At 31.9% G+C, this 24,425-nt stretch overlaps 1 protein-coding gene across 2 annotated transcripts; it reads right to left on the bottom strand.

Annotated features, from left to right (window-relative positions):
* Positions 1-564: 564 nt before the first annotated feature.
* On the bottom strand, positions 565-23,404 carry LOC120115401 (cytochrome P450 90A1-like). 2 transcript variants are annotated; one of them, XM_039136124.1, is made up of 10 exons: positions 23,400-23,404; positions 18,208-18,222; positions 3,952-4,480; positions 3,597-3,746; positions 3,277-3,522; positions 1,515-1,601; positions 1,340-1,418; positions 1,136-1,242; positions 920-1,050; positions 565-838 (listed from the first exon to the last, which is right to left on the bottom strand). In XM_039136124.1, exons 3-10 carry the CDS (start codon positions 4,468-4,470, stop codon positions 754-756), a joined length of 1,404 nt encoding a protein of 467 aa, XP_038992055.1. In that variant the 5' UTR covers positions 4,471-4,480; positions 18,208-18,222; positions 23,400-23,404; the 3' UTR covers positions 565-753. The 2 variants fall into 2 exon arrangements, with proteins under 2 accessions (XP_038992055.1, XP_038992056.1); XM_039136125.1 differs by having other exon boundaries at positions 3,277-3,510.
* Positions 23,405-24,425: the final 1,021 nt, after the last annotated feature.

The raw sequence follows: 24,425 nt of genomic DNA, 5'->3' as shown, positions 1-24,425 counted from the left end.
TATTAGTACTAGTAACAGAAAATAATGGAAGAAGAAAGTGAATACATAAATTTACGTAAAAATACTTGACAGAAAACACTATGTATACAATAAATTTATTATAAACAACAGAAGTATTACAATGGGATTGTAAAAAGCACACACAACAAGAAATCACATAAAAGGTATGAACACTAAATTTCAAATGATAAACATATATCGTACCAAAAGTGCACATCCATCACATAAATTATTTTTCTCTTAATTTTAATTTTCAAATTGGATTAAACAAATTCAAGTTACAATCTCTCATTGTCACAATCTTTACAATATTCGAATATTTTCTTGGTTTATTGCACAAATGGTTAAATGAAGTTGGTAATCTTTTTAATTGATACATGATTTTTTTTATCAAAAACATATAACCAAATTCTAAAATGCATAAAAAATAAAATCAAAATATGTGTTTGTTAACAAGAAGAATAAGTTCAAAAAAACGAACTCAAACTGGAATAGAATGAAACTCTTTGATTGTAATGGAAGTGGATGGATGCGAGCATAAGTGCACTGTTAAAAGTTTGAATGTGGATGAAAATAGATGCCCACTACCTCCCTTCCTACTAATAATGCAATTCCCAATATAAGAATAAAGTTGATTTACATTCACTAACTATTTCTTTCTTCTTCTAAATTTGATCATTGCATCCCACACCATCCAAAATTTATTACTTCTAACATTTTCTATCTTTACATCGACTAAGAAGACAATGCATTTCAACGCCTAACGTTGATCGGGTACCGCTTCTGCGTTCGCGTCGTCGGAAAGAAAACTAGCTTATCCTCCTCGGCAGGTTCCCAACTGTTTTGAAAAAACAGGTTACTTAAACAATTCAAGTTTGCATCTAAATATGGAAGATGTGGAGCAAAAACAATTGGTTACCTGAACCGAGTTACTAGGTGGTGTAAGAATACGGATAGTTCTACTCTAGCGAGCTCGTAACCTGGGCACAGTCGAGGCCCTCCTCCAAATGGTGTGTAGACGTTTGCCGGGCAGCTTATCCCGGAGTTATTCTGTTTCAAATTGTTTGTCACTCATCAGTAACAGTTCCCAGGCACGGTTGATGCATGGACATATATGAAAATGAGGAAAACTTACCTGCCATCTCCATGGATTGAAAGTGCGAGCATCTTTGAACTTATCAGGGTCAAGATGTACGGCTCGAAACGATGCGAAAACCTTCCAACCTTTTGGGATTGTGTAGCCTGATTGAATGAGCTCGATCAGTCAGGACAAAGCTAGCCTTAAATTTATAGTAACATGGTACTATTATTAGACTGTAATCAAAGCATATTCCTAAACCTTTTATGTTGATATCCGTCATTGCTCGTCGGAAAACTCCACTGATTATGTTTGCAACCCGTAACGTCTCATTAACAACCTGAAACACATTCAAGATAACACATTCAAGATCAGTATCATGATTAAAAAAGAATAAAATTTTAGTTGTTCTTCGAAGGCAACGATTCGAACTTACGCATTGAGTGAATGACATCGACTTGTAATCGCTCCATTGTAAAGTCTCGGATTCGGTTTTTTTGGCCCTAATCCCCTTGTGTTCTTCCTGCCACCATTGAAGATAATTACCTCATTAATCTCCATTCGAAAAGACACAGAAGAATTAGGTACAGATATGTGTATGACATATATTTGAATGTGAAATACAAATATCGAATACGAATATCAAAATAATCCCATGGGCCTGTGTTCGCCTCAAAAGCTAACACTGGCCATGTGGTATTCTCATGAGCCTAAATGACTTTAAATGTTCCTACACAACAATGACTCAGACTCATGGGTCATGTAGTATTCACACGAGTCCTTAAATGGTCCCACAAAACCCTGAAAATCGAACGGCTAGGATTCAAACCATCACGTGGATCCACATAAAAGAGGGTTTTTAATAAATAAAAAAAGCAATCCTAGGAATAAAAAAGTTTCTTGCTTTCTTAACTTATAAGACCAGGGATATATAAGAAAACAGTCTACTATAAAGTTAAAAAAAAGTATTACAGAAAATATTATTTTTTCTACAAGAAATATTAATATTAGACGTTATATAAAATGTTATTTTTTTATCAAAAATATTAATATAAAAAATATTAATTTTATGTTATAAAATTAATATTTCTGATAAAAAATAACATTTTAGAAACTACTCTATTTAAAATGTTAAAAATATATTCATATTTACTATAGTACTTTTTTTAACTCGTACCCTAGGGTTAGTGAACCTAGCTCTTCAAAACTTTTTCACCACCGTCGATGGTCCTTTCCCTTGAAATCAGCACCTCTCACTTCCTTAGGGACCAAAGGTCAAATCATACACCCTATTGTACACGATAGCATCCCAATTACCCAAAAATGCCCTTTAGAATCTGCTAAGTGTGGGGAGAAGGGCTCTATGGTCATTTCAGGAAGACAAAATGGTCAAAGAGTAAGAGTCATCAGAGACTCTGACAAAAGGGTCAGGCTTTCATCCTTTTTTTTCCCCTTTAAAACTGTCTTTAATAAAATTATATCTAATTATATTAAGAATAAATTAAATTTTAACTAAAAACAATTACTCAAAACTTTTATCACTCAATCAATTGATAATTACTATAATATATATAGAGGTCATGGGATCACATGATGGGAACAATTAAAAGAAAAGGGATTATAATAATAAAAACAAAACAAAAATTCCATATCAAACTCACGTGTGGCAAAGTATGTTTTCCCAAGTACATCTTTGTTCATATTATTATTATAATAATATACTCTATTTAAACCAAGGAGAAGGCCATGTTATTTGATCATCCCACCCATCCATGTGTTACTGGCTTGTGAGGATGAAAAAGAAAAGCAAGGGACAATTTGGATTATTATTTTCAAGGTCCCACAATGAAAATTTCCAGGTCAAAAGATGATGTCGGTCCCTTGATTTTATTCAAAGTAAAGACTTAGTTTCTAAAATCATTGTTATAATTGATTTTTACCTTTCCCTACGTTAACTATTATGATTGAAGTATGACTTAAGATGAAAACTAGAGATGGCCAAAATATATGGATATGATGAGTTTCTACTCAATCTTATAAGATTTTTTATTCGAGTTCAAAATGAGTTTCGTGGATGAGATATTTGAGGTTAGATATAAGGATAAAATCTGAAATTTACACACGAGAGGGACTGAAACCATAATTGGACCAGAAATGAAAAATTCTTTAAGAAAGTCGAGAAGGGCAAAACAACATACCCTGAGTTGAGCCAAAGCAAGAGGAGTCTCAGTCAAGAACTTGACAGCAAGAGTCATGATGGTGGAAGTAGTTTCGTAGCCAGCAACCAGCAAAGCCACCAAGAAATCAACAATCTGCTCATCTGAGAAATTGTCATCCCCCGCCAATAATGCAGCCAACATGTCATTTCTCCTCTCCCCTCCCTCGTACTTCCTCCTCCTCTCCCTCACTATCAAGCTCAACGCCTCCGCCACCTTCGTCCGTGCCTGAAATAATCCCAACCCCAATCATAAAAACAACATTCCCATCCAGTTCAGGATAATCAAATGGTGTTACTTACTTTGATTGCTCGACGGTAAGTGGTGGAAAAGAGAGGGAAAGGAACAGTGAAAAAGCCTTCAATAACAAGGACGTATTCTCTTCTTAAACTTTCGCTCCATTCACCAGGATCATAACTCATTAGTTGCTTCACTGTTAACTCGAATGTTATCTATAAAAAAAATTATTAAAATAATAATAAAAAAGGATAATAATGAAAATGATGCTTTAAAGTTTTGAAACAAAATGATTTCAGCCGTATACTTTTTTGTTTCCAGGGAATCTGAGTCACCACCGCCATCTTTAACGTGTTAATAATCATTAATATTTCAACAACCGAGTCAACTCGGAACTCTATAAAGTAATGTTCTTTTTACCTTCTTGGCTTCTTCCATGAGGAAGACACGGTCGGTCCATGAGTCCATGTTGAGCCGGACTAACCGGTCTATATCGACCAAGAGATGATCCCGGATTATCGACGAGTTAGCGAAACTCATGGTGAGGGAATGCATTCTTTTATGGAGGCTTCCTTTCATTAACAGCAACGAGTGTTTCCCGAGCAAATTCGATATCGAACCGGGGTAACTACAGTCGAACAGCTTCCCTTCGTTCTGCAAGATGAACCGGTTGGTTTCCGGGTCGGCTGAGAAAACAGTCGGTTCGCCAAATACATGTGTGGTGAAGATCGAACCATATCGGCTCACCCTCTCGTCGATGAAGGGCTCAGGGTTTTCAGTCTTGTAAGCGGCTATAAGCTGCAGTGTCTCGCCGAAGAAAGGTAAACCCAAGTTTCCCGGCGGCAAACGGAGGCGCCGGATACGGGAGGCGCGGAAGAGTAGGAAGAAGACGGCGGAGATGATGGCGGTGATGAACAGATAGTGGAGAAAGAAAGCCATAAAAAAGATCCTTTTTTAATATAAACACAAATTCAAAGAGATTTTTCTTTTCTTGAAAGAAGAGAACAAATGGTGAGTTTATAAGGGAGGAGAGAGTGAAAGGGAAGATGGTAAGAAGCTGCACGCGAGGGGTAGTTTCTCATACCTGTAAGAATCTAAAGAGGTGGGGATGAAAATAATAATAATTATTATTATTTTGGGGATATTTCCATATCTGATACCTTTCTTTTCCTGTAAATTTAAGTTCACGGAATTTTTTTCTTCTAATTTTCAAAATTATTGTATAAATTATGAATAAAGATTATTAAATTAAATTTTATATTTCTTAATAGAGTCATATTGATATTATTATGGCAATGAATTATGAAGAGAATGCTGGCAACATCTTAAAATTATCTGTAGGGTGAGGTATATTTGGGTTCCAAATCATTTTATTAATTTCTTTCCATAGTGATTAAATCTAAGCAAATCTAGTAACATTACCAAATTGTGTTCATTTTTTAAACGGGGAGAATTTTATGATGAAATAAGGGCAAATCTATCTTTTTAAAGTGTCAAGTTATTTTCTTATGATAATGTTATTAAAATATTATATTTTTATGATTTTAAAATGATAATTCATGTAATAATTTATATGTATTTTGTACTAAATAAATAAAATATTCTCATAATACATTAAAATTAAAATTATAAAAATATTTTTAAAATCAAAATGATAAACATTAAAAAGCTCAATTCATGATTATATCTTTTATGATCAAGTGGGATTGTCAGCAACTATGGAAACTTTGATGTCAAAATAAATTTGTTTTCTTCTCCTTTTAAGGAGGTTCATCTTTTCTCATAATAAAGTTCTTTTAGGAATTTGAGTAAAGAAATGATAAAGGCAAAGAAAGAAGATGAATTTATGGATAAACTAAGAGTAAAGTCCAGTAGAAAATAGCAAATTGCAATAGCGAAAGTGTTAGACAACGTTCTTTTTTTTTTCTCTCTCTCTCTCCTCCTTTTTCAATTAATTTGCTATAAATTTTGTTTCGAGTATCCAGAAATGGGTATTTTTACTTCTTTAGTTTAAATTCTTCCATTAATTTTTGTAGTACGTAAAATTTAATTCATGTATTCTAGTTTATTTATTTTTTGTAGTACGTATAAGTTCTAAAATTTTTGTAGTATGTATTCTACTAATATATATGTCCACAGAAATTTTTAGGTAATGTACTTGATAGTGATGTTGGAAGCCTATAGCGATGATGCTCCACGAACAATGTTGATTCATTAACTTGTAAATGAAAACATCCAAACACTGGATTTTATAAGCTCAATAATGCACTATTAATCTACTATACTTCATAAAACTTATCAACATAAGCATGCGAGTAGTACAAATAATGAGCATTGAGTTTAGAAAAGTTTCATTAACCATAGGTATATCATGCTTATAGTCAATCAATTATGATTCATATATTAATGTTCTCATGTACATTATAGTCATTTTTCCTAGGATTTAATCGTAATATCATACCAATATAAATGGATAATCTGGTTTTATCAAATATTAAATAACAATAATTAATATTCAGTTATCTTTAAACATCATAGATATCAGGAGTGTGAGTGTTCAATATCAAAAGGTTGAGAATTTATTTTTGAATATATATTATCTTATACTTACCATAAATTAATAATAAAAAATCAATTATAATCAAAAGAATAACAAAAAAATAACGTTCAGTCTTATAAAACAATCAAGTTATAAATAATGATGATATTTGATGTCGCATAAGCAATCAAGTATCAATCATAAAAGTAATACTTGATTTCACTAAATAATAACTATAACATAGTTATAGTTGCTTTGTCTCACTGAGCCATTAGGCCATGATATTGCATATATATAGATAATATGTTGGAAAAATTAATAAATAATTGAATAAAATTGATGTCTTTTGAATAATAAGTTGTGTCACTAAGTGAATAGACTTATTATTTGGTATAAAGTTACATCCATTCAATTATACCTATTAGCTTTTCAAAAAATCTCTTTATCAAAAAGTCATAACCTTTTGATTAATTTCCTATCCTCTATAAATAGGTTAGTTAAGGCTCAATCTTATACACAATTCCCAAACATTAGAATAGGAAAACTCTTAGAAATTCCTTCCAAATTCGTTCTTTTTGGTGATAGAGAAAGGCAAGATTATGTTCGACTGATCACTACAGTTGTGCTTACTGTTGTGATCGTTTGTTGTTGTATCCTGGGAGACCGACGTCCAACGTTACTCAAAACACCGAGGAGATGACGAATTTGTCTTAAGGAAACTGTTCATACATGCCTCAACAAAAATCCTTATTCGGTTTATCATACTCTACTCATCTGATTCAGTGTCTACACATGAGTAAACTAATTTCTTGCCTCTACTTTAAGTTTTATTTAGTTTTCTTCATTCGATTATATAATAATATTTATTATTATTATTATCATTATTATTATTATCTCGAATTAACATTTTTTCAAACATTCTTAAGACAGATTCTTTTTTTTAATCTAAAATGAGATTCTTTGAATTTAACGAACGAAGTAACAAATATCGGAGATTATTAGTGAGTCCGAATCAATCTGCATGTTCCAAAAAGAAGAAAATTTCATGTCATTAGGAGGAACCACACCAAAGTGAAATTTCTCAAGCAATTTACCGTTTCGAATGCAAACGAGTCTTCTTGTTGACTCCAAAAAAACTCACGTTGATTCTAAAGTGAAATTCGCGTATTGGAGATGGAATGTACAATGGCGCAGATTTCCAAACTTTGGTAATGTGCACATGACTTGTTTTATAATGCCATCTTAATTTTGGAGAAAGTTGCATATCTATTGGAGTTTAATCCATATTAAAAATTCATTAATCAGTTTATTTGTTGGTGTTATACGAATTTACGTGAGGAAATAAATGTTTGATATTGATGACATTCTCGGAGTTTGGTCACGTAAAGGAAGGAGACTGCTCAATTGATATGAGTTTTCACTTTGGGATTTGATCAAAAGCAAATTAACCATGAGGAAAAGTGTGATCTATTGTGATCCCGCTCTGATGATCCTGATGACCACTCAATCAGGAAGGGATTTGTGCAAATGTTTTCTAGTCAAGAGATTTCCTAGTCAGTCTGCGATCCAAGTTCGACACCCCATTGTTCACTTCGTTAATTGGCACAATCATACCAAGGAATCAAGAAAAGTAAGCCACTTTAAAGGACAATTGGCAAATCAAAACAATGTGATCCGATGAAAAAGGTTTATTTCTAACGAAGTCCGGAATATTAGGCGCCTTCAACAAATTTTCCAAATATTCTCGTATGTTACCGTTTTTTTCTGAGGGCATATATAAATAATTTTAATTATCAAACTAATCAGGTGCATATTTAAAAACAAGAAACTAAATTCGCATAAGCAAGAATAAATTTGTGTCGTACCTAGAGCATTGTCGTCCGAATGAGAAGCAGCGTCGAATGGATGTGGACATATGTAATTGTTTTTCTATATAAAAATATAAATTGTTAATCAATCAATGTATGAACACATGTTTAACTGGAAAAATATGGCATAAATGTAACTTACCGGATTATAAATCATTTTTCGTGCTGAATCATCGATCAATAGTGTATTCAGAGCGTTAAAATCAGGATACTCGTTCCAAACATCATTGAGATCTTTACAGTAGGTAACATTATCTTCTTTTTTGCACTTTCCTTGATCCTGTTTACAAACAGTCGAACATAAATATATAGGAATCATAGACAAATAAAAGTCAGCAAAGTGTAATGACATTAATCTTACCCCAAATGAATAGAAACTGGTCAGGCAACAAAGGTAGTTTCTCAAGTACACGGTCGATGTTATGCCTGAGATTATAATCAAGTTTGAATGTTAACATTTAATTGTATATTAACGATTTTGGCTATAGTAATTCAATTGCTCAGCAGTTCTAACCTCATATTGGAATACCAAATGGAAACAACAAAATTCTGTACATAAAAATGCATAAATTCATATACTTCTGTTATGAGGATAACATTTACAACATGAAGAAAATGAGATTAAATTTGTATGCTTATATGTTAAAATAATGGATACAAATGAACAGAATTAAAACCTTTTGGATGTCTTGGGATGTAGGCAAGGACACCATTGACATAAAAAATTACAAGTTTTCTAGCAGGCGGAGTTGCAGACATGATATACTTGTTTGGATCATCATCTTCATCTTCATCGTCATCTTCATTGAGCGCTTGGTTGTCTACATCTGTTAAAAGAAAATAAAATACATTTTATATCGTGTAAATGTTTAGAAACATAAATAATTAATTACCTAACTCATTTGATGTCGTTGACGTAATTCATCACGTAAGATGGAGACTCTATCGCACAATGATGCAATATCGGCTCGTATTCCGCTCACAAGGGAATCAATATGCTCCCAAAAATTGACCATGTATTCCATCACTGTCTTAATTGTGACATCATCTTCACCTAGAGCTTCTGTGGCTTGTGGAGCTTCTTCCATCATTGCGTCTCCCATTGGTTGGTCGTCTTCATGGCCAATGAGGTCCATTTCCTCCCTCTCTTAATCTAATCTGACATCCTTGGCACGCTTCCAACCGACATTTTCAATAAAATCATATCCCGCTCTGGTAATAAATAACATGTCAATCTTGTGGGTTAATCGAATAGGGGAGTCAAGCGAAAAATAAACTTCTTTCTTATTCAACATATGGGTGATGACACATCCATATGGTAGTGAAGTTGAAATTGATGCTCCCTTTGTGACCATATATACATTTTTATTAAATATCAGTTTAGCAATGTTTGGAGCCGTTTTGGATCTATACTTTGCTATCCACCAATAATCGTTGTCTCGAATCGTTGAATATTTCCACCCAGTAGCCCGAATAAACCAAGTGAGCATTTTTTGAAACACTCTCGACTCTACATCTAGGTGAATTGAGCTATTTCTAGCAACCTGTTATATTGTAGTATCTAAAGCATTTTCATCTGAATCCCCTTTATTCTCGACACCTATACTACCCTTCGCAATAGTATTCAGAGATATATATATCCTTCCCCATGACATGGGTATTAATTCCTATTATATTAGTCTTATTAGGCTTACGCTGGAAAGAAGAATTGTTGTAGAAGACTCTAACTAGGTTGGTGTAATATTTTGATTCTACACCAAGGAATTCAAGTCAACCCCAAGATGTAAATGTGGATTTAAAACTAAAATCATATTTATCATCGAACAAGAAACCCATGTCAATGACACGTTCGAGACGAATCTTCCTTACTTTGAAACTCCTCTGTCATCTTTCTTTCTCCTCATCGGATCTAAAGATCAAAGTTTCGAACAACCTGATTTGCTCAGAAGTAGCGATTAGTTGAGAATGAGGGATTAGTTGAGAAGAAGGTTGTCGTTGAGAAAAGTTTGGTTGAGAAGAGCTTTGAGAAAGACTGCACCTCTGACGCTGACGTTTTGGAGCCATTTTGGGTGTGAATGTTGTTACATTGAAACACAAACACATTAAGGGAAAAAAGTCCAATCTGGAAATCAATCAAACCCTAATTTATGACAAAATATCGATAAATTTACCTGAATATATGATTGTAACTGTTATGAACGTTGGTATTCGTCAGAGTCGAAGAGTTCTCTTTTACCTTTAGGTTTAGGGTTTTTCGATTTGGAGTTTGTATCGATTCTAATTTTAAGATATAAAAAATGAAGGAAAAAATACGCGTAATTTTAAAAAAGTATCGAAACAAATTTAAAAAGTGTCGATACATTATGTTAACACGTTTTCTAATTAATCCGGTATATTTTTACCGGTTATATTGCAAAATTACCTATTACATTATAATTATGGATTTCGATGTTTTTGGGATCTATACAATTTCAAATGTATCGACACTTTATGCGTGCAGCTAGTTTGTCATTCATTTCTGGACAACAAGTATCGACACAAATATAAAAAATGTCGATACATTATGTTGACATGTTTTCTAATTAAACTGGTATATTTATATCGGTTACATTACAAAGTTACCTATTATATAATTTGGGTTTTGATGATTTTGGGATCGATACTTTTTATAAATGTATCGAGACTTTATGCATGCACTTCGTTTGGGCATTCATTCTGGACAAGTATCGACACAAATTTAAAAAGTGTCGATACATTATGTTAACATGTTTTCTAATTAACCAGATATATTTATACCAGTTACATTGCAAAAATTACCTTTTACATTATAATTATGGGTTTCGATGTTTTTGGGATCGATAATTTAAATGTATCGACACTTTATGCGTGCAGCTAGTTTGTCATTCATTTTTGGACAACAAGTATCGACACAAATTTAAAAAGTATCGATACATTATGTTGAACTGTTTTCTAATTAAACTGGTATATTTATACCGGTTACATTGCAAAATTGCCTATTACATTATAATTATGAGTTTCGATGATTTTGGGATCGATACTTTTTATAAATGTATCGACACTTTATGCGTGCACCTCATTTGGGCATTCATTCTGGGCAAAAAGTATCGACACAAATTTAAAAAGTATCGATATATTATGTAGACATATTCTCTCATAAAACTGGTATATTTCTATCGGTAACATTGTAAATTTACTTATTACATTGTAAGTATCGGTTTCAATGTTTTTAGGATCGATACAATTTTAAATGTATCAACACTTTATGCGTGCACCTAGTTTGACATTCATTCTGGGCAAAATGTATCGACACAAATTTAAAAAGTGTTGATACATTATGTTGACATGTTTTCTAATTAAACCGATATATTTTTATCGGTTACATTGCAAAATTACCTATTACAGTATAATTATGGGTTTCGATGTTTTTGGGATCGATACTTTTTATAAATGTATCGACACTTTATGCGTGCACCTCGTTTAGGCATTCATTCTGGACAAAAAATATCGACACAAATTTCAAAAGTGTCGATACATTCTGTAGACCTATTCTCTCATAAAACCGATATATTTCTACCGGTTACATTGAAAATTTACCTATTACATTATAATTATTGGTTTCGATATTTTGAGGATCGATACTTTTAATAAATGTATCGACACTTTATGTTTACGTATTCTCTCATTAAACAGGTATATTTTACCTATTACTTTATAATAATCGGTTTCGATGTTTTGAGGATCGATACTTACAATAAATGTATCGACACTTTATGTGTGCATTTCGTTTGGCATTCATTCTGGACAAAAAGTATCGACACAATTTATAAAAATATCGATACATTATGTTGACCTATTTTCTCATAAAAGCGGTATATTTTTACCGGTTACATTGTAAATTTACCTATTACTTTATAATGTGTTGATACTTATGATAAATGTATCGATACCTTAAGTTTGGCAACCATAGTGGACAAAAATGTTGGAAACTTTGTGTTTACTAATTTTGTCATTAAAAAAGTCTATTTTTACCGCTTACATTGTAAATTTACCTATTACTTTAAAGTAATAAATGTTGACTTTTGTAGCTATTGTACATACCTAAATGTAAGAAACATGTACAACAACCTATTGCTATCTTTCCTCATCTCATACATAATTACTCCTACTATGTATAAGAAACATGTAGAACACCCTATTGCTAACTTTTCTCATCTCACACATAATTACATTCAGCAACAATCTATTACTAACTTTTCTCATCTCATACATAATTACATTCAACAACAATCTATTACTAACTTTTCTCATCTCATACATAATTACATCAACATGTATAAGAAACATGTACAACAACCTATTGCTAACTTTTCTCATCTCATACATAATCACATCAACATGTATAAGAAACATGTACAACAATCTATTGCTAACTTTTCTCATCTCATACATAATTACATCAACATGTATAAGAAACATGTACAACAACCTATTGCTAACTTTTCTCACCTCAAACATAATTACATTCAGATACAAAATTATAAATCGAATACAAAATTTCCCTTACATTGACATCATCGCGCCCTTTTGTTTTTCATGTGTGTGATGGAAGCTTGTGTGATCTTCTCTCTTAGTTTATTTTGATCGTGGCTTACGAGATCGTTTAATATTCGCATACGATCTCATTCTCCAACAACCTATATTCAAATTGTCAGTACGTTAAGTATTGTAAACCACATCATTCAATCTACAACTTTTAACAATTGAACCGTAAACTATTTTTTCATTCACTTACAAAATCACTAGTTACCCCTCTAGAACCGATCGATTCCATCTGCAAAAATTTGAATACCACACATGTCAATTATGAAACCTGCATAAATGCCGCAATCATATCTGTTACAAAATTTGAATACCACACATGTCAATTATGAAACCTGGATAAATTGCGCTTTATATTTATGATAACATCTCATACCCATTCAATTGCTCATTCATCTTATCCTGCATAAATTTTAATTGTTTCAATGGGACCTTTAGACGGCCACATGCTTCTGCAAAAATGCGTTCCTTATTATACCTATCTAATATTGGCATTTGTATTAAAAAATATCAAGTTATGATCCAAACAAATTATGCATTATAATTTATATAATTTCCTTTCATACTTACCAATCTCTTAGCATCCTTCACTCTCTCTTTGGACGTTGGAGATGAAAATATACTATCATATACCATTGCAGCACGTTCTACCATATCCAACACCAACAGATACCAATGAGAGCTGTGGTAGTTTATTGTAATCAGGATCTGCAATAAATTTCACACCCAATTTGACAAAATTCAACATTATATATCCTAAAACATCATTTGCAATTCGTATGGTGTCTTACCTTGTCGCACTCGGTGAATTTCACATAGTTATCCAATATCGACCCCCCAAAAGCTCGTAATAAAATCAACAGTTGATTTGCCATCCACTCCTGTTACTGCATTTACGCGACAATCATTATTAATTTACCGTCTATAACACTACTTTTCAACATTTATTATTTTAACTCACCGCTAAGTGGTATAGAAGGTACCCAATCTTCCCACATAACTTTTTTGAGTCGTAACATAATGTCCAACCGACTAAATCAATAACCTAAAAAAATTAATTACACAATCAGAACATATTCACTAGGTTTTAACATTTTTTTACTTTCTACTTACCGCACCACCAACCCATTCCATAGGCTTCAACATTTCAATGCAATTTACAGTAGCGTATTGATTTCCCATTGTGATTACAACATGTTTGTATGAAACATTAGGATTAATATTTTGTCATGAAATATCTAAATATCACTCACAAAACAATATATTGCACTTACGATGAAGCTAACCCACTATTCAATAAATAATCACACATTGCACCTTCTAAACCACCAATTCCACTTTTTCAACCTACAATTTTGCATACAAATTTTTGTCACAACAACATAATAAAAATCAAATTAAGTTTTCTTTTATTCAGGTTACCTTCTGCTTCTTCTTCATTGGTGCAGGACATTTTAAATCCAAATCTGCATCTATAACACTCTCCGGTGTATAAATCACATCCACACCCTTCATCCTCGCTTCCTCAATCTTTTCTTCTTCATATTTTTTCAATTCATCATATTTTTGCTCTACATAACTCTTCATATTTTATTTCTCCCTTCATTTTTCCCCTTCATCCAAGTTTTTCTCAACCACCCCCTTCACCCCCGTAAGTACACACCTCAATTCCATAACTTCCTTGACCACTCCATCAATTTTTCCACCCGTCACCATCTTAAGTTTACCCCTCAACACCTCAACTTCTTTCACCACTCCATCTATTTTTCCTCCTACTTCCCCCTTAAGCCTCTCAAGTGTCTCTTCAACTCTTGATTGTCTTTGCAGAATATCAAAAAAGAATTTTTTTACATCTGCCAATTCATACATCAAAATGTCGAAATTACTCTGTTTTCCCTCACCGTCATCCCCTCACTATCATTCCCCCTACAACCATATCTTCTTTATTCTCCTCTGCCTCCATTGCCTCCTCTACCTCCTTGCCAATAACCTTCCAAATTAAATTAGAATATTAAGACATTGATTATATTCTTAATATTATTTAATTACATTTATTACCATTTCTTGCTTCCTCGGTCTATCCAACTTCAACTTCGCCATCACTCTAACCACCTCTTCCTTCCCTCATGCACGGATGCGTGCCACTCCAGTTCTTTCATATGTCGGCACACTATTAATGTCCGACCAAAAATCGAACAGTGCAACCTGTATTTATAATTAAATTTATAATTAAATTTATCATTTTATATAATAAATATACTATCATTTTATATATAAAACAAAAACATTCTTCAACTCATTTACCTCTAAGATTGCTATACACCCTTTGAGGTATCTCTGAGAGCCCTTTTGAAAGTTGATTATTGATTTAATCAATCTCGAATGAACATATTCAGCCCAAATGAATTCACCTCTCAAGCCTTCATCGCAAATCAGCTTCATATTGTCATTTCTCGTTGATGTATCACATGCTGGACAAAGAAAGATCCCGGTAAGGTACAATAGAACTCGGGCCTTCAAGTCATCCCCTCGTAAGATCCACTTTTGATTTCCTCTTTAAGTTCAGCATATGTCACCTTGTGCTTCAAATCAAATTTGGAGGCAAGCAATTTCCAGCTCTTATTCTTATCAACTTCTACAACACTTTTGCCTTTATTTGAAACCCCCAATATGACTGTAGCATATGGGACCCCCAGAGGAAATAAATAATCATCATATTTAACCATACATTGTTGGACATCAAATTGCTCCATCAAAGATCGACAAAATTCCCTCCGAATTAGATGATCCCTCACTCCTATCAAGGATCCAAACCCTATTTCTTTAAGCACATTCAATTTCTCCTCCTCCTTAAGGTATTCAATTAATGAATTCACTCTTTTTAAGCTGCACCCTGTCGACACTTTCTACATTTTTTAACAATATATAATGTTATTGTTCTTATATATCTTGTATCAAAGTATTTACAAGTATAATGAATACATTCTTTTCATGTGCTTTCCTCCAAGCTTTGTATTCTTATCTATCCATCCTTAACTGTATGATGTAAGGTTCATTCTCAGCATCACTCGTCGACTTCCATTTCTCCAACACATCATCTCTTACCTAAAATTAAGCATAAAAGTTTCTTAATCAATATATTAACGCTAAATAATACTCAATGTCAATTTCATTTTACATACCGAATCGATGTGATTGCCAGCTTCCTTTATCCTTTGGCATTCGGTCATACTATCAACATTTAAAATTTGTTTTCAATTTAAAGTTCTTAAATACTTTAATGCAATTACCATTTCAACAATAATAACAAAAATACATTGATACTTACTAGAAGTACATATATTCACCCTTTGGTTGCTTTCAACTCTCGACCTCAATTCCAAAGTCATCTTCGCCACCAACAATTTCAAGATCCGTTGACTTCATTTTTCCTTCATATATCAGTTTACGCAAATCAAAATCAAATACTGGTTACATACACTTTATTCAATATGCAAATATCGATAACTACTCTTGTAGTAAAACGGTTTCCTTCAAAAGAATTTGAATGGCCACTACTATAAGTATCGGCACATTTATACAACCTACAATATCATTTTCTACCTATAATATTATATACAGGTATCCATATTTATTTTCTACCTATAATATTATATAATCGGTCCCAAATCCTTCTTGATTTCGATTCGAAATCCCCAAACTAAACCTAAAAACCATAATCCCTATTTCCTTCAAACGAATGAGAACACTCAATACTCCAAGTATCGGCAAATTTATACAACCTTAAATATCATTTTCTACCTATAATATTTAATAAAAGTATCGATATTTATCATCTACCTAGAATATCACTTTCTACCTGTAATCGATCACAAATGCTTCTTTACTTCCAAAACCCCAAACAACACATAATACCCCTATTTCTGATTATTGTAATAATAAAAAACTAGGGTTTCGACAACGTACTTTTCTATTTGACTGCAGCAACAAACAAACAAACTTCACTTTGAAAACGCCTTCTGAAATGCAGCAACAATTATGCTTCGATTTCTCAAAAACTCGGCCGTGATCTATCTATTTTCAGAGGAAATTTAGCTATGCCCTTTATATTTTAACCGAATATGTTATTTATATTTAATCGATACAACTACCAAAGTGTCGATACTTTCAATAGGATATTTACCTATTTCTTTAAAAAGTATCGATAATATTTTACGCGTACTTATTAAAGTATCGACACTTTCAACATATCCGGTAGCGCTTTACCGATTTTGTCATATTTTTACCTGTTACATTGTTATGGATCGATACATTTTTTATAAAGTATCGACACTTTATTGGCGCTATTACTGCTTCTCTTTTAAATTTCATAAGTGTCGATACTTATTTCAATGGAATCGATACTTTAAACATATTAGGTAGCGCTTTACCGATTTTGTCATTTCGAGACCTGTTTTGTCATATTTTTACCTGTTATATTGTTATGGATCGATACATTTTTATAAAGTATCGACACTTTATAGGCGCTATTACTGCTTTTCTTTTAAATTCCAAAAGTTTCGATACTTATATTAAAGTATCGATACTTTCAACATATTAGGTAACGCTTTACAGGTTTTGTCATTTCGAGACCGGTTTTTTCATATTTTTACCTGTTATATTGTTATGGATCGATACATTTTTATAAAGTATCGACACTTTATAGGCGCTATTATTGCTTCTCTTTTAAATTCCATAAGTGTCAATACTTATTTCAATGGAATCGATACTTTAAACATATTAGGTAGTGTTTTACCGGTTTTATCATAATTAAACCGGTTTGATCATATTTTTACCTGTTATACTATTATGGATCGATACATTTTATTTGTATCGATACATACCGACAAGCTAAGTTTGCCGGTTGCCAAATTTTTTAATATTTCTTCATGATTTCCACCTACAACATTATTATTACTCAACATTTCCGATGGTGCTAAACCGAATTTGTTAAATATATTTTAATGTATCTGGTAACGCCGTATATTAGCCGTTTATTAGTCTGCTTTTCCTGAGACAACCCTCTATTGCCATCATATCCTATTGTTATTTTATATGCAGTAACAACGTTAATTAATTAGTATTGACCATTCATTGTAAAAAAAGATAATATTGACCGATTAAGATGCTAATTAATTTATCATAGTTAACATTAATGCAACTAGAGGTTTGAGAATATTGAGGTAGTGGCGCCCTTAGTGCACTTCGAATCTTTTGCTCCGAGGACGAAGTATAGATTAGGGAATAAATGTAAATATTAATAAAAATCAGTTAAGGTCCAATTATAAGTAAAAATTTAAAAAGAAAATAAGAAATATAGATTAGTGGTAAAAAAATATATTAAAGGATGCGATTCAAACAATTACAATTGTAAAATGTATGTAAATTGTCAATAACTAAAAAAAGTTCAACACATACCAAGACTATTTACACACACAATTATATAAAAATTGATAAGAATTAAATAATAATAATAATTTAATTTAGTTGTAAAAAATAAAAATGTAAAAAAATAATTATCAAAATTTAAATAAGTCCACAGCTTAATTTTAGAGATCATAACCCTCCCACATTTATAATCCATACACTAGCTACGACTGCATTTCATACACATATTTTTTTTTACTATCTTTCCCTTTATCTCTTCAATTATTCTCTTTGTTTCCCATAATAATAATTGCAATAATAATAATAACATTATAAAGGACATTTTCAGATGATGAATTAATTGTAAGCGTGTCATATCTGCGGAATAATCAATGCCACCAAAAAGAAGTTCAAAGGTATAAAGTTTGAATCTCCTCGTAGTTACAGTTTTCGAATATCTAAGGTTATCTCTAATTTTCATTTCATGATTCAAAAGGTGATGTACAATTTTAAATACGTATAATGTTACAATTCATTCTTAATATTTATTTTAATTTTTAATTATTTTAATTGTTATTATTTTATTTTGAGTTAAAATAATTTTTAATAAAAATTATTAATCAATTAACAATCAATATTTTTCACTAACTAAACAAATTTACGTAAACTAAAATGGAGCGAACCCATGATGAAAAATTAATTACATGGTTTAAAGTCCAAATGGAGAGACAATTTATCTTGATTATTGGATAATTGGAGCGGTTGACTCTTGAGCAGAAACATGGATGTGTTTGTTCGGATTACTAACATATTGGACTAAACCTATGATGAAAAAATTAATATTTTAGATCTTTTAAAGATTAAATTTACTTGTGGCGTTCAAAATGTATTTATCCTATATATAAGATTATGTATGCGTGATATGTGTACTTTAATATATTAAGTTCTGATGCATCTCAAAGTAATAAATTGATGGATCATATACTAGATATGTGACTTATTCATGATTTGGATGTGTTTATAGATATGAAATTATAATTCAATTAAAGATTAAATGGTAGCCTCTTAATGACATTGTAATTGTAACATCGTAAATCTGATAATGTACATATTTATCTTTTAAAAATAGTCGGATTTGAAGATAAAAAATCCTTATTCGTATTTGGACAATTCGTGTCAAATAAACCACCTATCTTATAGATTGGTCTAATCAATATCCCACCCTGTCAACCCCCAACATCCGTGATTAAATCGGACAATCATATGGAAAATCAATCGTGGGCATCTACGAGCCGTGCTGCTCCCTCTGTAATGGTCCCCTTATCCAACCCCAAACCCACCTTTGTTTTTTCATTAAAAAACCGGAGCTACATTTGTTGTGTGCTCTAAATCTCTTCAAGATTGTGAGAAATGTGCCATGGTGGCCGGAGATTACTGATAGTGATGAATGTAAACGGCAGCAATGAAGATGGGAAGATGTGAAAGAGACGGCTTTGTTTTACTAAATGTGTAAATGAATTACAAAAATGCTTGATTTAATCCACTACATTGCTAGGCTTATATAGCCTACTAATAATATGCTAGCCAACTAACTAAAATCCTAACAGAATAACAAATACTAACTAATTGTATTAACATTCTAATATTCTAACATTCACCCGACTTCTTCAACTTTCTTGATGAAAAGATAAACACTTGAATCGAAAGTGCAATGCTTCCTTCCGTTCGACTTGAATCAAAAGTGTGATGCTTCCTTTCATTCTACTTGAATCGAAAGTGTGATGCTTCCTTCCGTTCTACTTGAATCGAAAGTATGATTTTTCCTTTCGTTCTACTTGAATCGAAAGTGCAATATCTTATTCTGTTCGACTTGAATCGAAAGTGTGATGCTTCATTCCGTTCGACTTGAATCGAAAGTGTGATGCTTCCTTTCGTTCTTCTTATTAACCTTCATTTCTTTCTTCCTCTTTCATTTGAAATTTCTTCATGAATCAAAATTGTTCTTCTTCTCACTTATTCAGACTGTTTTTGTGTGGAAGCAATGTGGTTAAGCTACAAGCTCCCAGGTGCAATCTGAAGCCTCTCTTGGGCAAGAATTTGTCTGGTTAAGGAAGGCAAAAAAGTTAGACTCTTAACGCTCCCCATAGATTTTTTTGTCATAAACACTTGGTTGTGAAGCTTTCAAGTCTCATGTTACCTTGTGATAGAAGCAAAATACCATGAAGAAACTAAAACAAAGAGTACTTGAGCAAACAAACCAGTAACGCATACCAAGAAATGAAAAACCTAAACTAACAACTAACCTCAATCACTGAAACTAATGATTCAACAGTGACCAGTGTGAAAAAAACTTGGACAAGGACTCAAGACTTTCAAAATGCCCCAATGGAGGATTAAAGCTCAAAATCAACATCAAAATCTTAAGAAACCAACACTCATATAATTCGGAAAATCACGTCTTGCTCAACCAATTGATGCCAAACCTTCTCTACTCTCATGATCAACATTGACTTCCAGTAGCAAGCATGCACACTATCAACAATCAACAAGAATATTATACTATCAGAAATTGTTGCTTCATTGGGGGAAAATTGTATAAACAACCAAGACAAATAGACGAGCCTCGTGAATCATTGAAAGCTTCATTCTAAGCGGCTCAGAGTCCCAAGATGGACCAAGATGGAATATAACCGAGGGAGAAGCAAAACATCTCTTTGCAGCAAACAATCAAGCATATGGTAGGCATAAACAAAGGCATGAACCCATATATGAATCAATCTTATACTCTAAACGCAGAAAATGAATCATCAATTTAGATTATCAATCACCAATCTTGTTTTCCAAGTTCCAAACCAAGATGTTGCTGAGAAATAGAAGTTTAAGATGCTGCTAAAGTACAAAAAGATGAATAAAAAGAACCGCGTTCGACTCCAACAAAGTAGGAAATCATATCAGCAGAATAAATCACACTTGATCTCATTCACGCACAAGATAACAATATTCACAAGCCAAATTGCATAATCTTGAGCAAAAATGATGGAAATTTCATCAAACCAGTGCATAATCAATAAGAGGGAAAATGATACAACAAATCATGTGAAAAATTGACCGAATCATTCACTGTGAGTTATTGGAGATCTACAAATCGACAGTGAAACATTGATAACACGCTAGAATATATGCTAGTGGAAAAAGGATCAAGGTTCGCTAGATCTAATGTTGAATGGGAAACGAGCAATGTTCTAGCAACAACTTATGGAGCAGCAACGACATGAAAAGGAATGGGACACGTAAATGAACTTGCGACTGTTGAAGCCAATCGTTGACAAGGGAAGCGACATCAAAATCGCCAGAATCATCAATCATCAACACATATAAATGTCGTGAGGAATAAAATAGCGGAAGACATGGATGAAGGAGATAACCCACATAGGTGTTGGAGATAACGGCGTCAGGATCATTATCGATTGATGCCATGAGAGAAAGGTGCCATGGTGACTGAAGATTACCGGTGGTAATGAATGTAAACAGAAGCAATGAAGATGGGAAGCTGTGAAAGAGACAACTTTGTTTTACTAAATGTGTAAATGAATAAAAAAAATGCTTGATTTATACACTACATAGCTAGCCTTATATAGCCTACTAATAATATGCTAATCAACTAACTAAAATCCTAACAGAATAATAAATACTAACTATTTGTATTAACATTCTAATATTCTAACAAAGATAAACCATATGAGACTAATGAAATTAATACCACTCGATATTGTAACGTCATCTAAAGTTCATAGACTTTTATCCACAATATTAGGGTTGCACTTTATTCTTTTCTTGAGAGATACAAACAATTTTTATTTTATATGTATGGTATATGAATTATATACACTTGCCAACACATTCGTGTATTTTATAGTTTATTTACATAAATTTCAAAATGTATTCCATTTGGTTCCCAAGGAAGTTTTAACAAGAGAAAAATGAGTAATTTAATTTTGTTGATAGAACAAAGAGGTTGTAATTGTTATATATGATTCATTCCTACTAATTTAGTAAAAGAGTCACAATTGGTAATCACGGGTGGAAAGATAAAGGAGAAAAGTTCTAGAGAGAGTTCGTGAAGAAGAAAAAGATCCTTCCTCTTGTTTGACATAACAGTTTATATATTGATCACTTGTACATATCAATGTCAAACTTAAAATCATGATTGCTATATGTAAGTCAACCGAATGTATAAATACAATCACTCGACACTAAATTTGGTTTGGATAAATCTCTCAATTTTGGCAACAATCTTGTCAAAGGTTTATGACCGGACAAAAAACCTATATTGTGGGAGAGTCCCTCCAAGGTGGCTTTAGTAAGTAGAGGAATTATTGCGGATGTAAAATATTTCCATAGGTATAACTGACTTATTTATATAATTACATCATATTTTTAAATCTTAGCTCTTCATCCTTTTAGATTGGGATAATCACTGGCCAGTGGACATGGAGGGGTGTCAATTTACACCCCAATTTTTTTTAAAAAGAAAAACTTTTCTTATATATATAATTAAAATAAAGAAATGACACCACTTTTTTTTTATAAAAATGACACCCTTTAAAAATAAATTGATCCCATATTTTAAAAAATATATTTAACAATAAAAATTTCAATAGACTTGTAAACGAATTGAACGTTGAGCGAACTGTTCGTGAACTGTTCAACGAAAAGTTCATTTATATTAGTTTATTTATTAAACGAAAGAACATGAATAAGATTTTATGCTCGTTTAATTAAATGAACTAACACAAATAAATGGCTTGTTTGTTCATTTAGTTCGTGAACATTCAATAATCCGTTCATTTATGTTCATTCGTTTATATTTAACCAAATCTCCAGACTTGTTTGAAATATTAATACCTAATAAATTTTAACCTTAAATATTTTAAAATCCGATTAATTATAAACTCAAATAAATTAAAGAAAATATAAATCCTAAAACTATTTAGAAAGAAAAAAAAAACTCTTCTCAAATATAAATCCAATTAATTTTATGTTCATTTACGTTCATTCGTGTGTGTTTATTAACATTCGTTCATTTGTGTTCGTTTATCATTTTAACAAATGAACATGAACGAACACAAACAAACTACATTTCTTAATGAACGAACAAGAAATTTTGTTCGTTTAGTTGTTCATGTTCGTTCATTTGTTCGATTAAAGTTAAACAAACGGACATGAACGAACACAAACAAACTACATTTCTTAATGAACGAACAAGAAATTTTGTTCATTTAGTTGTTCATGTTCGTTCATTTGTTCGATTAAAGTTAAACAAATGAACATGAACATATCCTCATTCGTGTTCATTCGGTTCATTTACAAGACTAAAATGTAATACTTAATTTTCCACTCAAAATAATTCTTCATATAATATCTAAATTTGACACCCAAAATAAATTTTTTAGCTCCACCCGGGGACAATGTCACATTTAGTACTTATATTTTGATTAATATTTAATGTGGTACATGTACTTTGATAAAAATATATATATGACACTTGTACTTTGACATAATATCCAATGCAATATTTGCACTCTTAAAATATTTAGTGTGATTTTATACTTTGACAAAAATATCCAAATCTAATATAATACATGAAATACCATTTAATGTAATACTATAATACTTGAAACTAAAATTGCTAGCGCCAAATTAGTCATGAATGTAACACCCCCAACCCGTATCCGACTCGGATACGAATATGAGGTGTCACATTGACTTTTCAAATTGTCGCAACCGTCTTTCAGTTGGGCCCCGGAATTGGGCTTCGACTTGAAAAATGTGGATTGGTGTCACCACCGATCATTTATTTAAAAATAAATGGGTTGATCGGATACCCTATTTCTTACCTGATCTGCGTCTTACCAGAGATGTGTCGGATTCGGGAGTCGGTTACAGTCAAGGAAGGGCTAGCACCCTTGAACTGCCCTTTCGGTACTGTGTAATTTCCAGTTGTCTTTAATTAAGAAAATTGAAAGTTAAATTAAAAGGTAAAATATTGATCCAAATTGCTTACCACTGATTCGATTTAAAAGTATACCCTTAAAAAGTCATGAGAAGCGTTAACAAATGGTGGTGAAAATAAATCAAAAATAAAGAAAGTGCAATAAAGAACAAAATAGACAAAAATAAACAATAAACATAATTAACATAAAGGTAGAGAACATGAATGAAACAAAAATAAGGACAAGCATAAAAACGTAAGGTAAAATAGAGAAGAAAAAAAAAGAAAATAAAATAAAATATGGCATATAAATAAGACATTAGAAAAATAATAATAAAAATTACATAAAGTATACATAATATATATACATATATAAATATATAAAATATTAGAGGAAATACAATAAAAATAAAATAGAAGAAAAGTAAACAAATGATAAATAAGAATAACGGTAATAATGATAAAGATA

This window comes from Hibiscus syriacus, unplaced genomic scaffold (genome assembly GCF_006381635.1).
Source record: "Hibiscus syriacus cultivar Baekdansim isolate YM2019G1 unplaced genomic scaffold, ASM638163v2 tig00110264_pilon, whole genome shotgun sequence".
In the NCBI taxonomy this organism is placed as follows: domain Eukaryota; kingdom Viridiplantae; phylum Streptophyta; class Magnoliopsida; order Malvales; family Malvaceae; genus Hibiscus; species Hibiscus syriacus.
Note: the sequence above shows the minus strand (reverse complement) of the source record. Positions and strands in the feature narration are given on the sequence as shown.